The sequence below is a fragment of the Emiliania huxleyi genome (genome assembly GCF_000372725.1).
Source record: "Emiliania huxleyi CCMP1516 unplaced genomic scaffold EMIHUscaffold_1, whole genome shotgun sequence".
NCBI classification, from domain to species: Eukaryota; Haptophyta; order Isochrysidales; family Noelaerhabdaceae; genus Emiliania; species Emiliania huxleyi.
In genome coordinates this window covers 1,557,092-1,573,641 of record NW_005202428.1, presented here as the reverse complement: position 1 = coordinate 1,573,641, position 16,550 = coordinate 1,557,092, and the positions used below count along the sequence as shown (strand labels likewise).

The following is a 16,550-nucleotide window of genomic DNA, read 5'->3' as shown; positions in this document are numbered from 1 at the left end:
GCGTTGACCAGGTAGCGGGGGGCGCCCAGCAGGGCGCCGGCACCCCTAGAGGGCTGTCGAGCCCCTGCCTATGGGCGCGAAGCGCTCCCGCGTACGGCAATTCCGGCTGGTCTCGACTGGTCCGGGAGAAAGACACTCACTCACTTGGCGACCACGTGAGCGCGCCCCGCCCCCTCAGTAGCCGAACCCAGCCGCGAATGAATGTGGGCCGGCGGAGAGCATGTGGCGTACCTCCCCGACCCGGTCAAGCTGGCCTCCGAGGCCGGCTACCCCGCGCCAGACGTGCGCGAGCGGCTGGCGGGTGAGGCCGGCATGGCCTTCACCACGCTCTCCTGCGAAGACGTAGCCTCGGGCCGGCTCGCGGGTCACACTGTGCTTGTGGTCCCGGGTGGGTTTGCGCCGCACACCTTCGCTCGGCTAGGCGATGCAGGCGCCGCCGCGATTCGCGAGTGGACTCGCGCGGGCGGCGGGTTCGTCGGCGTGTGCGCCGGCGCCTTCCTCGGGTGCGAGTTGGGTCTGCTCCCGGTGTCTGTGCGAGATATCGACCACGTCGGTGCTGAGGCGACGCCGTGCCGCGTTGCCTTCACTGCGGCCGGCCAGGACCTTCTCGGCGGGCCTTCGGCGCCCGTCATTGCACGGTATGCGAACGGGCCACTCTTACAGCTGCTCGAGCAAGAGGGCGGCGGCGCGGCGCTGCAGGTGCTCGCAACCTTTGCGTCGAGCGCTCGCCCGGCGGCGGTGGCGATGGAGGGGTCGCCGGCGATCGTCGCCGGCAGGTTCGGAGACGGGCTGGTGCGCTGCTCGCCTCTCCCTCGAGGGCGGGCCCGAGGGATTCAACAATCAGTTTCGACAAACTCGCTCAGGTGCTGCTCGCCTCTCCACACCTCGAGGACGGACCTGACGAGCGGACGCGCGCCCCCTTCCGAAACCTCGCTCGGCTCGCGCACGGGTTCGGGCGGGCGGCGCGCCACGAGCGGCGGCTGCACGAGGGGCCTCGCAGGGGCCTTCCTGGAGCAGCGCCTTCCTGCGCTGGCAGCCGCCGAGGCGCGGCGCGAGGAAGGGCGGGCAGCTGCACGGGCGGTACGCCGTCCGCCGACGCCGCTTGCGGCAGCCTCTCAACGGGAGAGGGCGGCAGCGACGGTGGCGGCGGAGAGGACGGCAGCGATGGTGGCGGCGGAGAGGGCGGCAGCGATGGTGGCGGCGGAGAGGGCGGCAGCGATGGTGGCGGCGGAGAGGACGGCAGCGATGGTGGCGGCGGAGAGGGCGGCAGCGGCCGGGCTGGACGTGCGTTCGTGAGCTTGGACAGACTCCTCGAGATCCGGCGCTCCCTCTGTCCGACCGACGCCGTCGCGCGGGAGCTGTGAACGGCGCCTCTTCACGGCTGGGCGGTGAGTGCAGGCTGTCGCTCTACGCCGACGACGTCGCCCCTCCGCCAGAACCGCTGACGGAGGCCGAGGCGGAGGCTTTCTTCTCGTCTGGCGGCGCCACGCGCCCCGCCTGGGCGAGCGCGGTGTGCGACGCGGCCGCGGGCGCGTCGCTCGGTGCGGAGGCGACGGCGGCGCTGCTCTCGCGCGGTTTGGCGTGCGGCGACATCGCGGCGATGAGCGCGGGATCGCTGGCGCGCCTCCATGGTAGCTGGTTAGTGGTGGTTAGCAGTGTTCAAGCAGCCAATCGCTCCTCTCCTCGGGGATCAAGATCGCCCTGGATCGCCCTGGATCATGCTGGATCATCCTAGCATCGCGCGAGGTCACCCGAGATCGCCCGTAGGCACGCCTCAGGGTTGGCACGATTGGCCAGATGGTGCGGCTGCGCGCGTGTGCCGCCGATCAGCAGCTTCCTCCCCCGCCGCTGCTCTCGCTCCCTGAGGACTTGCTGCAACGAATCCTCCACATGGCGAGCACATGGCCCGGGGGCGACGCCGCCGCCATGCCGCTTGTCTGCCGCCACTGCGCGCGGCTGTGCGACGAGGCGTGGTGGCGGCGGCTGCTGCAGTCTCGCTGGCCGGGGGTGTGCGAGGCGATGGGCGGGTGTGGAGAGGGCGGTGCCGTGGGAGGTCGCGGGGGGTCCGGGAGTGGCGGCGTTGCGCGCGTGCTGCTGCCGCGGTGGGAGGGGAGGCCGGTCCCGTCGTGGGCTCCCCTCCCTGCTGCTGGCGGGCGCAGGCTCTTCCACCTCCTCGCGCGCGCAGACTTGTCCCGCGGCAGTCTGCCCTACCCGCTGCTCCTTGTCCAACCACCCGCTCCCGCAGCGGCGGAGGAGGCGGAGGCGGAGGCGGAGGAGGCGGAGGCGGAGATGGAGGCGGGGGCGGAGGCGGAGGCGGGGGCGGAGGCGGAGGCGGAGGCGGAGGCGGAGGCGGAGGCGGAGGCGGAGGCGCGGGAGGTCCTGGCGACCGCCGCGCTTTTTGCGTGCGCGCGTCTATGGCGGCAAGGCCCTGCTTTCCTGCCTGCAGCCGCCTGGACCAGGCCTGTGGCCGACTCGTTTGGGCGGTCTTGCGGCATGCTTGTCGCGGGCAAGCCCCGACTTTGTCCCCGTGAGTGCGCACTGTGGACGGCGCCTCTTCACGGATTGAGGTGTGTGCAGGCACCCGCTCCGCGTTCCTCCCGCACCTGCCACCGACGGAGCCGCGGGCAATGCCGACAAGTTTCCTCGTCCTGTTGCCCGCCGCTCCGGCGCAGGCGTTGGGCGGGGGGCGGCCTCCCCTTGTTTGCGCCAGCCCCGTTCCTCTCGCCGCGGGCGCAGCAGTGTGCGAGGTCGCCGGCCGCGTTCGGTTCGCGGACATCGGGCCTGGAGGCGGCGACGCGAGCTCAACACAAGTCAGGCTCTCGGGCAGGGCAGGGTGCTGGTTTGGGGACGGTACGGTGAGGCTCGCCGCGCGGCACGACGGCGCGAGGTGCTACCCGAGACCAGCCGAGATGAGCCGAGATCTCCCGAGATCAGGTGCGACTCGACGTCCTTCGCGAGGGCGCGGTCACCTCTGTCGTCCTCGACGCGCGTGCGGAGGGCAACGCTTCGCGCTGGGTGCGGCTGCAGCGTGCGCAAGCAAACTGCTTCCTCGAGGCGGTCTTTGTCGACGACGGGCCGGCGCGGATTCTCCTGCGCTGCAGCCGTTCGGTCGCTGCCGGGGAACCGCTCTCCATCAGCGACCTGCACCTCCTGTCCGGCCCGAGGCCGCAGCAGGCCGCGGCGGCGGAACCGACGTGCGTGCGCGAGCATTCCACCCGCCCAACTATGCAGGCGCTGGGCGGGATGCTCGGCATGCTGTTGCAGTCGAAGGACAGGGAGGGAGGCGGCGGCGTGTACTGCATGGTGGCTTTGTGAGGCGTTGTGTACCAATACTTTGAGTGGATGCAGTCGCGTGAGAGTACCACCAGCCTAGCCGCCAGCGCCTTGCCGCTCAAAAGCTCCCTATGTTCAATCTAGAGTTGTTAAACCTACACCAAAACGCAACACTCCCGCCAGGATCTCCCACGCCTCTCCGGTCAGCGGTCTGTCTATGCGCGCAAAAAACGATGTGTGTGCGAGACCTCGGCTGAGGGAGGGTGTAGACAGAGCAATGACGATGATGATTCAGCGCGTGAACGCCCGGGCTGCCAACTCGCAGGCACAGGCCGTGAAGAGCCGCGCACGTGCGCCGACGATTACGCAGCTGCGTGCCAAAATAAATAAATAAAACGGACACGCCAGACGAGGGGTGGGAGAAGGACAGGGCCCCCGCCGGCACGAGCAGGATCTTGGAAGGACGATCAGGCCCCGGCCTTCTAAAATTCTTTCCGCGGTCGACCTGCGCACGCAGCGACCTGCTCAGCTCGGCGCCGAAGTTTCGAAACATGCGCCGCCGGCACCGCCGCCGCGGCGGTCCGTCGGGTCTCTTTGTCGTAGGCAACGGGACGCTCGACGCAGACCTCAAGGCCTGGCTCGATGAGCGGCACGTCTCGCTGCCGTGCTCCTACCACGATACAGCCGTGTACTTTGCGCCGACCTCGCCTAATGGGATTGGCAACAAGCTGCTAGCTTTGACCATGTCGTTCCACATGGCGCTGATGCAGCGGCGTGCGCTCGTGGTGACAGACTGGCCGCCAGCAACGATGCCGACATCGTGCACCCGCCGCTTGGCGAGACGACCCTCAGGTGAGCCTCCCTGGACGCGTCATCGAGCCCTTCTAGGTACCCGCTCGAGGAACTCGTGCGGCCGTCGGCGTGTCAGCGGCTCTTCGAGGAGGACCAGCGCGGCCGCGCTCCCATCCGCAAGTGCACAGTCGCCTCCTGTCCTCTCTCGACGGCGTCGCGCTTTCGGAAGGCCTTCACGCAGCCTCACTGGGCGCACCGCCGACGCAGCCCCTCGGCGGTGCGGAGGCCGCCTCTCCTAACACCACACGCCGCGGAACACAGGCGCACCAGTCCACTCAGTTCCTCGAGGCGTGCGATGCGCGTACGTCCCGTGGCAACAACACCTCAGGACATGCCCACACACAAAAACACGACTCGCCCAGGTGCCCGACGAGTGGTCCTCGCGCGTCACGTGGCTCCAGTACTGGCGCGCGCTCACGCAGTACCTCCTCTCGCCCGGCCCGCGCCTCGCGGCCGGCCTCGCGCGCACGCTGCAGGCGAGGCGCCCACAGTCCGCTGCGGCCAGCTCTGCTCCGCCGCATCCCGCTGTGCTCAGTCAACACTTCAGCAGGTGTTGCAGCCCTACACGCCGCACGCCCCCCGCTGACGCGTCCTCCGCCCGCGCCGCTGCAGAGCGCCTCGTTGCTCCGATCCCCGGCCGAGGACGCCGGCCGCGCGCCGCCGCCGCCGCCCCTCGAAGCGCTGCTACTCCGCCGCCCGCCCGCCGCCCACCCCGCCGCGAGCCCTGGCCCCTCCTCCTCGTCCTCCTCCTCCTCGCCCGCCGACGGCAAGGCACGCCCGCCCTTCGCGGCGAGCTTTGGCGAGGGCGTCGCTGCGTGGACGCGCTCGGTGCGCCGGCCCCTCGTCGGAATGCATGTGCGGCTGGGCGACGGGTGCGGCGACGCGAAGCGAGGCGGCTGCAAGTACGTCAAGTCGTTTGCGCACGCCGTCACGCGCTTGCGCGAGGCGGGGGTCACCAGCGGCGCCACCTTACCTAGCGGAGGACCGACTCTGTCGCGGGAGCCGAAAGGCCGCCGTGGGAGCTTTCTGTAGGCGCCCTCTTCCTGCGCCGAGATGAGCCGAGATGAGCCGAGATGAGCCGAGATGAGCCGAGATGACCCGAGATGACGCGAGATGACGCGAGATGACCCGAGACTGCCTTCTGTAGGCACCATCTTCCTGGCCACCGACGACCCCTCGGTCGCGGCGGAGGCGATGACGGCTTCCACGGACGGCTTCGACGTGCTCACTCTGCGCGAGGAGCGCCGACTGCGGGAGTCGGGGACGTGTCCAGGACATGTCCAGGACGTGTCTGTGAGATGGCCGGTAGGACCGCCGGGCGGTGCAGGAGTCGCACCGCAAGAGCGAGCGGCGGAGGGAGGGCGACGAGATGCTGCACCTGCAGCTGCTCGACCTCGCCCTGCTCTCCCAGGCGAGGGGGCGCCGAGATCACGCCGAGATCACGCCGAGATCACGCCGAGGTTGCGCCGAGGTTGCGCCGAGAGCGAGGTCGAGAGCCGAGGCTGATGAACCTCGGCTTGCTGCCGACTCTCAGCCTCGCGTCCGCTCGCAGGCCGACTTGTTGGCGGGCGTCTTCGCCTCCACCTTCGTCAAGATGGCGCTCCAGCTCGGCGCCGCCTCCGAGTGCACGACGCTGACGGCCTCCCGTGCGCATGCCCAGGACACGCCCACGACGTGTCCGAGGCATGTCCACAGGTACGTGACACTCGACACCTTCCCGTGGTGCCCGCTGCTGCGCTGCTATTGGGGCTGGCGAGACCTCTGCCACAACTGCGAGGTGGGCGATGCTGCGCCAGCCTAGCCCTCGGGCTTGCCCTCGGGCTTGCGCGCGTGCGAGCAGCCTCTCCGCACGGGTGCAGCGGTGAGTAGGTCTGCGCCCACCAAGCGGGAGGCGGCGAGGCGTGCTTCAAGCGGGGGCGCCGCCGCAACCGCCGCCGGCTTCGTCGCCGCCCGAGATGGCCCGAGATGACCCGAGTCCCCCGAGACGCACAGGTACCACACCGCCGCCGGCTTCGAGGCGGTGCGCACGGGCGCACCGCCGCGGCGTCGGCCCTTCGCCGCCTTCCTCACTCTGGTCGGCGACGCGGCCACGTGCCCAAGCTTCGCCGACCACCCGCTCGCAGCAACATCGTGCGAGACTGCCCGCAACTGCCCGCGATTGGAATGTCGGCCGCTCCCCGCAACGCGTCCAGGATTGCAGGGCACGTGCATCCCCCCCCTCCTCCTCCCGGCTGTCCTCAGGTACGCGGCGCCCGTCGTCGGCGACAAGTTCGCGCCCGAGCCGACCTCGAAGCCCAACGACGTGTGCGCCGTGCGACGCTCCCGCGGCGGCGCTGCCGGCCGCCCCGCCCGTGTGCGCGGCATGCCCGGCTGCAGCTGCGGCTTCCGGCGGCTTCGCGGCGTGGACAACGTGGCCGCAGCGCACTCCAAGCCGTACTACGGCTACGGCGCCCAAAGCACCCCCTCCCGCCCCCCTGCGACACTCCGTCGAGCGCGGCCCCGACTGGCGTAGGCGTCGCGCGCGTGGTGTGGCCGGCCGGAGAGGCGCCGTCTCTGGCCGAGTGCGAGCGGCGTTGCTGTGCCGAGCCCACCTGCCACTCGGTGCCTCGCGCGCACACACTCCCTCCAGCACGGACACACCCACCAACTGAGGCTGCGCCGCATCTGCATCTACATCTAGCCGCCAGAGCCCGCAGCACCCTCTGATCCGGCCGCGCTGAACCCCCTCCCCTCCCCCCCGCCCCTCCCACACACCCCTTCTGCCGCAAGGTGACCTACGAGCGCAACTCCTCCACTTGCACAGCTGGCCTCGCCATTGCTCACGGCGCGCGGCCGAGCGATTGGTGCTGGCGCCCGCGGCTGGCGGCGCCGTCGACCGTCACTTCGCTCCGCCTGCCGGGCGGGTGGGAAGCGGAGGCGGTCGCCGCCGCGGGCAAGGTGCTCGCGGCGACCAATTTGGTGCGGCGCGGCGGCCGCGCGAGTGGTGCACGGCTCTTCCACAAGGGGTGGAACCGTGGCCATTGGTCCGACCCCGCCGGCCACTCTCACCCGCTCGAGCGCACACTCACGCCAAAGGGGTGCGACGGCGGCGGCGGCGGCACTCGGGACGTGGTCGTGTCGGACCTCGTCACGGACGCTGTGCCTCACTACGACAAGCGACCAGGCAAGGGGCTGAGGGTTGCCCCGGCAGAGCCGTCGTGTCCCGAGACCGATCGAGAGAGTTAGAGCTCAAATCGTGGACCCTTGTTACGCAAGATTAGTCTAGTAGCGCGTCGGTTGCAGCGTTCCACCACCGCGCCTTCGCCCCTCCGCCCTCGCCTTGTCGCCACCGCCCCCTGTCCACCGGTCACCGCACACCGGCGGCGCACCGCGCGCGCCCGCACACGTCCGACACCGGGCAATTTTAGCCCCCCGCCCGCGCTACCCGGTTGCACTCGTGCGACACGTAGCGGGGGGGTAAACATAAGTAGTCCCGCGAGGTGTGAATTTGGCCGCCCAGTTAGCTCCCCCTTTTTAGCAAGGCCAAGGGCCATTTTTTCGTGGCAAAACTCGTCACAAGCTTTGGCGCCAAAGCAGATTTCACGGGCGTTCGAAGCGACTGGCTCAACCGGGCATGCTTTGCTTCCTTCGAGCTCACTTGAGTGCCGCTCGACTGGCCGATGAAGAGCGACCCGTACGACGCGCACTTGTCGTCCTTCCCTCCTCGCCACATGACGGCCGCCCCGCGACACCGACAGTCGCGCTCCGCACGCCTTCGAGGTCAGCTGCGGCCGAGCGACGATCGGCTCGTCTCCGATCGCTGGGCGCGGTCACTCTCCGGCCCATCACCCGCCTGCCCGATCACCTGTCCGCCTCGCCGCGCGCGGGCCGCTCGCCTGCTCGCCACCGGCACCGCCGCCGCGCTTCCCCGCGCCGCCACGCTTCCCTGCACCTGACCGCGCTCGAGCTGCGCAGACAGACGGCGCGCTCTGGCAAGACAGAGCAGCGGCCGCCCAGGCGGTCGCTGCTCCGCCCCGTCCGAATCCGTCCGCCCGCGCGTGCCGCTGCCGCCGCCGCCGCCGCTCCACCGGTGCCCGTGTGTCGTGAGAGTTGCATTGTGTGTGTATGTCGTATGTGTGTGGACTTATGTCACACTTGACGGCCTCTATCTATGATTAGTAGACCGGCACTCGGATTTGGATGGTAGCGGGGGCCCGCCGGAGGCTGGTTACTGGTTGTAAGGCGGAAAGATGCGCGCAGCCCCCCCCCCCCCCCCCCCCGATCAAAAAAAGCAGACTCGCTCAAAAAAGAAAAAGTGGTTTCGTCGCCGCCTCGTTTATTGGGGGAATCAGAGCAGGTCTCGAGCAGCCAACAACAGCACCGGCGTGTGTGCACGCCCCCCATCATGGCGACGCAGGCTCAGCCGGCGCTGGCTGCTGGGGCGGAGGATGGCGGGCGGCGTGGTCTCGGCCTCAAGCGGGAGGCCCCCTCCGTTTGGGAGATGCAGGCCGCGCTCAGCTTCACATGCGAGCATCAGGCGGGAGGGGCGGCGCCGGCGCAGGCGGCGGGGTCGGCATCCGGCGACTACAGCTCGGCGCAGATGGTCGCCGCGGCAGCAGACGCCGGTCTGACCATTGCGCTGACGCGCGACCCGCCCTGCGCCGTGTACGAGGGCGAGGGCGCCGCAGCAGGAGGAGGGCTGCTGTACGCGGCGTCTTCGAGCTCCTCCGGTTTGGCCTCTGGGACAGGCTCGGGGCTGCCCACGCCGCGGGGTGCGCCCAAGGAGGGTTGGCAACGGGAGTGGCAGGTGGACGGTGCGCTCGGCGCGCCGCCAGCAGCAGCGCCCCTCGCCGACGGCGCCCTGCTGCAGCGCGCGCGCCATTGCCATTGCGCGTGTCTTGATGAAAGCCCTCGCTCTTCTGTAGGGAGCGATCTGATGCACGGCTCATCGTCCGGCTCGTGGCCGCGCATTCGACGGCAGCGCACCCCTTCAGGCTCCGTCAACACGCTCACGGTGGGAGACGTGCAGGCTCTCTGCGGTGGCGCGGGCGGCGCGGGGAGCAGCGGCGAGGCAGGCGGCGGCGGGGACGACGCTTGCAGCAGCTTTGGCGCAATCGGCGGTGGTGGCGGAGGGCACCGGCGCAGCCGGTCTGACGGTGGGCCACAGCTCGCCCCGGCCGCCAGCCCCACACCGCTTCCACGGCCTGATCGTGCGGCGGATGGAGAGGCGGCGGACAGCTCTTTCCCAGGGAAGTTGACATCGACACCCGAGGTGCGCAAGCTCACCTGTACCTGTCCTGGGCTGGCTGCCACCACGATTCAAAACGGCCGCTGCTGCCTAGGTGGACATGTCCTTTGTTGGCGCCATGTTCTCCTCGCCGCCCCAGCCGAGCCGGCCATCGCCCCCAAGCCCGCTTGCCGGTGGAGATGCCACCTCGTCCTCCGATGCAGACGCCGACGCAGACGCCGAGATGGGCCTCGCCATCGCCGTTGCCTCGGTGGGGCCTCACCGAGCCAGAGGAGGAGGGGGGGGGGGGGGGGGGAGCGACAGCCAGCACTTCGTCTCCCGTAGGTCGATTGCGTCAGCGACGCCGGCGTCCACGACAACGCTCCGGGGGCGGCGAGCTCGCATCCTGGCGGACCGGCAGACGAGAATGCCCTCGGTCGCGAGGACTCCCTCGGCGACCTTCCCTCGCAAATCTCTTCGTCGCTGCAGCTACCGGCGGCGGGGGTGTCGGGATCCACCGGCGTTTTCGGGGTGCTGCGCGAGGAGGCTCCAACGTCTTCCGCGTTCCAGGCCGGTGCTTGCGTGAACAGCAACGGCGTGCAGCAGTATGGCTCTGGCGAGCTGTTCTACATCATGGAGCAGGCCGCCAGCCGGCCCCTCGATGAGAGCGTGCAACCGCTGCAGCCGCCCCACTTTCGCCAGGCCGCTCTGCACACCGACGAGAGCGCTGTCGGGAACTTGGTGCAGGGCGATGCGCACAACATTGAGCACGGCTATGCCGCGCCGCCGGGGGCCGCCCCGTGCCATGGCTACGGCGCCGTTTCGGCGTACGACAGCGGCTGCGGCGCGTCAGGCTACTACGGCGGCACCACGTACCACGAAGGCGGAGGCAGCTACGCGGGCGCGGGCTACTACATGGACGCCAGCGGCACCCCGGTTCCGATTACGTTTCCGGTGGGCTCGGCGGGCGGCGACGAGGGCTACTATGGCTATGCAGGCCGAGATGGCTACGCGTACGGAGACGTGGAGTATGCGGACGTGCCCCACGGCTACGCGCCGCAGGCTTACGACGGCGCCGGAGACCACGCAGCGGCAGCGGGGTGCGGCAATTGGGCGATCGCGGACGGGAACGGCGGCTACCAAGCGGCTGAGGGCGGTATGTCGTTCGCCAATGCAGCTGTGTTGGGCTGCCCCGAGGCGTACCCAGGCGCCTCTGCGATCTCGTACCCGCCGGCATCGACCGGGTACGACTTTTCCGGTTCGTCGTACACCGCGCCGCCGCTCGCTGGCGCCGCCACTTCTCTGGGCCACGCCGTGCAGACCGCTGTCCCGGCCACTGGCGGGGGCTATCGCGTGGTCGCACAGGCGGTGCCGCTTGGCCACTGGCAGACTCCGCAGCAGCCGATGCCAGCGAAGCCAGCAGGCTCGTCCGGGCGCGGCAAGAGCGGCCAACGCAACGGTCCGGAGCGCAAGGAGTGGACGGCTGAGGAGGATGATGTCATCCGAACCGGCGTCGCCACTCACGGCCTGCGCTGGCGCAAGATTGCCCAGATGCTGCCGGGCCGCTCGGACGACGCGGTGCGCAACCGGTGGAACCGGCTCAAGGGCGAGGCGTGGGAGGTGGGCGATGGTGGGATGGCGCTGTCTGGCGCAGTGGAGGGGGGCGGGGCACAGCGCAAGCCGGCGCACCCCAAGTCCTCGGCGGTGGACGGGGCTGACGGCGTTTTCAAGGAGGCGAGGGTCTCTTGGACTCGCGCGGAGGATGCGATCATTGTCAACTCAGTTGCGGAGGTTGGGCACAAGTGGTTCCAGATTGCGCAACGGCTGCCTGGCCGCACGGACCACGCCATTCGCAACCGCTACCACAGGTTGCAGGCGATGGTACAGGACAAGCGGCCGTCTGATTCTGAGCTTGAGCCGGCGAACCCGCCAACGGTGGCAGTTTGAGATGTGCAACGGTGTGGGGGAAGGGGGGGGGGGGGATTGTGGCGTGCATGAAGGCATGACGGCATCTCTCGCTCCTTGCCGACAGACAGCGGTCGCTCGGGAATGCGATAGCAACTATTTCGCAATCAATGGGCCCTGAGCTCGGGGGCGGGGCGACTCGCTCGTGGAGGCATGGAGAACAGGGGGGATAGCATAGAGAGGGGTGGGGTCGCGGTACACAGCGGGCCGCAGCGGACTCATTGGAGCGCGTGTCTATGTGTTGGTCTGGGTCGCTCGCGCGCTGCGTGCCAGGGGGGGAGCGCGGCGCGAGTGTTCACTGGAGGGAACTCGAGATACCGCGAGAACTCGTGCGCGTCCGCGCGAAGAGAGTCGTTCTGTTGAGTGTACTTTCAACGTATATGATGGCTACATTTCGGAAGCACACGTACACGTAACTCATAAACTACGCACACTCACGACTCTTTCCGCCGCTTCTCCTTCTTGTGCTTCTCCTTCTTCTCCTTTTTCCGCTTCTTGCTGGCGCCTTGTTTCTTCTTCTTCTTCTCGCGCTTCCGCTTTGAGTGGCCTTCTCTCGGCTCCTCCTCGGCCGACTCGTCCGAAGAGCTGCTGCCTACCGCCTCCGACTGCTGTTGCTGCTGCGACAAAATGGGCGATGGCTCGCGCGGTGGCAGCGATGGCGCGCCCGGATTTGGCAAGTGCGCCATTCCTTGCTCCGACGACCCCGGCGCCGCCTCCGCCTCCCTTACGGCGGGCGGTGCCGAAGACCGTTGTGCAGCCGACGCCGGCGCGGGCGCGTCCTCCTCGGAGTCTGAGTCGAAGATCGCACGGAAGAGGTCGAGAGGTGGGCGCTCCTACAGCCGAGAGAGGTCGCGCTCCAACGTGTGTGCAGCCCACGGAGGGCCAGGGGGGGGCGGTCTCGCCTCAGGGCCGTCGTCGGCATCCTCCTCCATCGCAGCCGACGCGGCGGCGGCGGCGGGGCTGGGAGCGGGCGCTGCAGCGCCAGCCGACAAAGTTCCTTTCGTAGTGCCATCCGAGGAGGAGGCGCCGCTGAGGTTAGCGAGCAGCGCGTCCGCTGCGGCACGAGCCTGCCCGTGCTGCGCTTGCGGCGGCGGCGGCGGCGGCGGTGGCGGCGCTTGCCGTGCGCCGCGAGTGCCAGTCGCAGTCGGGGCATCGAGCTGGGGGAGGGGCAGCAACGCATCGTTGAATGTCATCGTCGACTCCCAACTCCGCTTGCCGACGCCACCGCCCCCGCGCCCCTCCTGCCGCGCCGGCTCTGCGACAGCAGGGACAGGCACGTTGAGCCGCTTGCACAGCAGCGGCTCAGGGGCCCACGGCTCCGTCTTGCGTGTGAGCTTCCCAAACATCCCAGCGGCAGCTGCCTGCGCCGCCTCGCTCCGCACCGGCTCCGGCGGCGGCGCGGTGGGCACAGCTGGCGCAGCGGGCGCGGCGGCCTTCGCCCCGCCCCCCTTGCTCATCCCGGCCGGCATCGAGATGTGCATCGACGACGAGGTGAAGCGCTCCGAGATGACGGAGTGCTTGGGGCGCGAGAAGAAAGCCGCCACCTTTGCAAACTCTCGCCCCTCCTCCGCCTACAGCGCGGCGCGGCTGGGCTCGAGACGACCCACCTCTTCCGTCTCACGGCGGGCGGGGCCGTGCCAACCTCTGCCCACCCCTGGCCCTCGCGGCTCGACTGCAGGAAAGCTTCGAAACGCGCCTGCTTGGGCGGGTCGGCTGCGTAGGGCTTGCAGTCGTCGGCGAGCTGCCTAGAAGACAGAAGCACGGCCTGCTGAGCGGGGGAAAGGGGGCGGAGGGGCTGCAAGCACTCGCGTGGCTGCCAGCCGCCGGCGGGGGCTGCTGGCCCGCCCATTCCTCCCCCATGCGGCGGAGGAGGCGGCGGCGCTCCTCCGGCCGGCGGCGGCGGCGGCCCTTGCCTCGCAAAATGAGCGGCGGCGGCGGCGGCGCCGGCGGCCGCCGCACCGCCCGCTGCGGCCAGGTCCATCCGTGGCGGCGGCGGCGGCGGCGGCGGCTGTCTCCGCTGCTCACGCTGCGGTGGCGGCGGCGGCGGCGGCGGTGCGCGGAGGTGCTGGAGGTGCTGCCAGAGACGAAGCATGTCCCGCTTGCCGACGAGGCCCCAGACGGCGCTCAAGTCTGCGCTCGGCGGCGGCGGCGGCGGCGGCGGCACCCCCGGCGGTGCGGAAGGCACCCCTGGGGGTGGGTGCGGCGGCGGCGGCGGGTGCGGCGCCGACGGCGGCGGCGGCGGCGGCGCGCCCTCGCGCGACGGCGCTTTTGGCGGCAAAGCTTGCCGTTGGAGGGCCTCGACGAGGGCGGGCGGCAAGTCCGAGGGCGGCGGCGGCGGCGGCGGGAAGACGTGCCGCTCGTCAAACTCGCGCGGCACGCGAGGCGGCTCGTACCACGCCTGGCAGGCGGCACGGGGACGGCTGAGGCGCGGCTCCACCGATGCCGGCTCCACCGATGCCGGCTCCACCGATGCCGGCTCCACCGGCCGGTGCGTGCTCGATCACATCTCGGCGGCGTATCTCGGCGAACATCTCGCCTCACGCGGGGAGGCTATATCTCGGCCACATCTCGGCCACATCTCGGCTGTGTGTCCTCACCTCACGCGGGGGCGGCCGTTCCGCCGGCACAAACCCACGCAGCGAGTACTTTCCAATGGCGGGCTTGACCGAGGCGGGCTTGCGCCGGCCGCCGCCCTCGAGCCGACGCAGCTCGCGCCAGGAGCTCCCGCCCTCCTCCGCCTCGTCGCCGGGCCCGTCCAGCACAGAGTCGTACAGCGCCATGTCGTCGCCCGGCTGCGAGTCGAAACGGCCGTCGTCGTCGTCGTCGTACCCGGACGGCAGCGCGCTGCGCAGCGCCTTGGCTGGGGCGAGCGCGCGCGCGTAGCGGCCGGCGCCGGGGGCGGCGGCGGCGGCGGCAGCGGCAAACTCGGGCGCGCCTCGCATCGCATCGTACCCCACACCGCAGAGGTCGTTCTTTGGCGTGAAGGCCACCGTAGCGACTGCTCGAGGAGCGAGCGTAACGCCCGGCGCGGCGCCCAACACCGCGTCGAGGTCGTCCGCCTCTGCGGCGGCGGCGGCGGCGCTCCCGCCGCCGGCGCTCGCCGAGGCGGACGGGCCGGGGCTGCACCCGTACACCTTCCTCTTCGCCCCGGCCGCCGGGGCCGCCGTGCGAGGACCGACACCGAAGCCGTCGCGCCAGCCCATCGCACGCAGCATCCGCCTCCCGACCGACTCAGCCTCGCCCGAGCGGTGGAGCAGCTCGCCGATGCGCTCGCCCAAGTCGGCAACGCTGCCGCCCGCCCGCGACGGACCCGCCGCCGCCGCCGCCGCCGCCGCAGGAGCCGCGCGCCGTGCTGCTGCGCCCGCGGCGGCCGGAGCAGCGCCGCTGAAGCCGCCTCGCGTGACGACGCGCCTCTCCGCCGCGTGCCCGGCCAGGTCCTCGTCGTCCATGAAGTCCTCGACGCGCTGCGCCACGCCCTCCGTCCGCGCGCCCCGGCTCGACTTCCACTCCGACGGCGCCCAGCCCTCCTTGCTCCCCACGCTGTTGAAGTAGCCCGCCGACCAGCCGCCGGTGAAGGCGCCGTGGAAGTTCCTGCCCATGTAGCCGCCGTCGGGAGCCACGGTATGCACCTCCTGCTCGTGCTCCTTCTCAAACTTGGCCTGCTTCTCGGGGTCGGCAGCGCGCAGGCGGCGGTCTCCCGGCCGCCGGGGCTCGTCATCATCCGAGATGTGCGTCCCGAGGAGGTCGTCCGAGTCGGAGGCCGTCTCGCTCTCCTGGTCCTCCTCGTCGTCTTCAACCATGGTTGTGAGCGGCGCCGTGCCCTGGGGAACGAAGCGCGGCATGTTTCCACGGCGCGCGCGGCGCTCGAGGAGGGCGCTCCGAGAGGCGGCCGCGGGCGAGCCAAAGAAAAAGACCGTAGCGAAACGGCTACAGCGGCCGTCAGGCGACGCTCGGCTGGCGAATAAAAGAGCGAATCAGGGAGAACCGGAGCCCTGGGAATGCGGGCGGTGGAACCCCGGGACGGGAAGCTGAGTGAGGACCTGTGTACGTGCGTGGTGTACAGTGTCATGTCTACTAGCTCCGAGTAGAGGGGGCGTTCTGAAGTTAAGGGGAAACCCGGTACACGGAACCAACCCTCGGAGACCCGTGTTTACTTTAAGGCCCTTGCCCTGCGAACGCGCACCCCCGGGGCTAGGGCTCTCTTGCCCGCAACCCGATGCCAATCATCCGGCCCGCTGGGTGCGCTTCTGAGCTCCCCGGCCCTGGATGTGCGGTTACTGATTGCACTCCAAGTGCTCCAAGGCGAGACCTCGACCGGGCCGTCGACGCACTCGGAAGCGGTGGAGCCGGGAGAAGCTGGCGGAGATGAAGGGCGGCAGCGGAGGAAGCGACACCAACAACGAGGGAAACGACCATACCGGTCGTCGCATAACGCTCGGGAGACGAGCAAGAGGGCGATCAAGGAGGTTGAGTGAGACCCTGCTCCCTGGGAAGGCGAGGGGTGAGCCCTCAGGCGGGGGGGACTACTCAAACGCCGACGCAAGTGAGTGTAGAGTGGTGGTGTGGGGCGTGCAGTATGGTGTTCATTAGCTCCGAGTAGAGGGGGCGTCCTGCAGTTAAGGGGAAACCCGGTACGCGGGGCTAACCCTCGGAGACCCGTGTTTACTTTAAGGCCCTTTCCCTGCGAACGCGCACCCCCGGGGCTAGGGCTCTCTTGCCCGCAACCCGATGCCAATCATCCGGCCCGCTGGGTGCGCTTCTTAGCTCCCCGGCCCTGGATGTGCGGTTACTGACTGCACTCCAAGTGCTCCAAGTGCGGGTGTGCTGCTCTGCTGCTGCTGCACAGCTTGAGGGCGATTCATCGATTACAGCAGGGAGGTAAACGGGTTGTGCACACCGGCGCCAACATGACAGAACACACGTTCGAAGAAGGGCGAACCAAGACGGACATCCGAGTGGAGGGGAAGGCCAGGACGCTCTACCTCGGAGGGAAGAAACCGGCGCAAGATAGCGGCACACACCTGGGGTCGAGAGAGGAAGGGGACAATCGAGTGGTAAAACTGGAGGGGACCCCGGGCCTCGACACGAATGCGACATGGGAGGAGGAGATACCCGAGCAAAATAAGATCACGGCGGACGCGGTGAGAAAGATGATGGAGAGGCAGGAGAGGGAGCGACAGGAGGGGAGCCTAGGGGCGGATGAGACGTTGTTCCCAGAGGGGGCGCCCCAGAGACACATAAACTGGCGGGACGA

At 69.8% G+C, this 16,550-nt stretch overlaps 3 protein-coding genes across 3 annotated transcripts; all 3 read left to right on the top strand.

Annotated features, from left to right (window-relative positions):
• Positions 1 to 201: 201 nt before the first annotated feature.
• Positions 202 to 3,315, top strand: EMIHUDRAFT_194345 (hypothetical protein; the record flags this gene model as incomplete). The annotated part of the gene is made up of 6 exons (XM_005794184.1): positions 202 to 792; positions 1,001 to 1,080; positions 1,399 to 1,638; positions 1,779 to 2,053; positions 2,578 to 2,855; positions 2,935 to 3,315. 6 exons carry the CDS (start codon positions 202 to 204, stop codon positions 3,313 to 3,315), a joined length of 1,845 nt encoding a protein of 614 aa, XP_005794241.1.
• Positions 3,316 to 3,780: 465 nt separating this feature from the next.
• EMIHUDRAFT_447475 (hypothetical protein) lies at positions 3,781 to 7,766 on the top strand (the record flags this gene model as incomplete). The annotated part of the gene is made up of 12 exons (XM_005794183.1): positions 3,781 to 4,093; positions 4,162 to 4,245; positions 4,920 to 5,076; positions 5,317 to 5,418; positions 5,678 to 5,748; positions 5,821 to 5,902; positions 6,143 to 6,255; positions 6,367 to 6,427; positions 6,502 to 6,535; positions 6,638 to 6,726; positions 6,895 to 7,302; positions 7,647 to 7,766. Exons 1-12 carry the CDS (start codon positions 3,825 to 3,827, stop codon positions 7,764 to 7,766), a joined length of 1,590 nt encoding a protein of 529 aa, XP_005794240.1. The 5' UTR covers positions 3,781 to 3,824.
• Positions 7,767 to 10,783: 3,017 nt separating this feature from the next.
• Positions 10,784 to 11,194, top strand: EMIHUDRAFT_58494 (hypothetical protein; the record flags this gene model as incomplete). The annotated part of the gene is made up of 2 exons (XM_005794182.1): positions 10,784 to 10,951; positions 11,063 to 11,194. Coding segments are annotated over 2 exons (300 nt in total), but the record flags the coding sequence as incomplete, so codon positions are not given.
• Between the last annotated feature and the right edge of the window lie 5,356 nt (positions 11,195 to 16,550).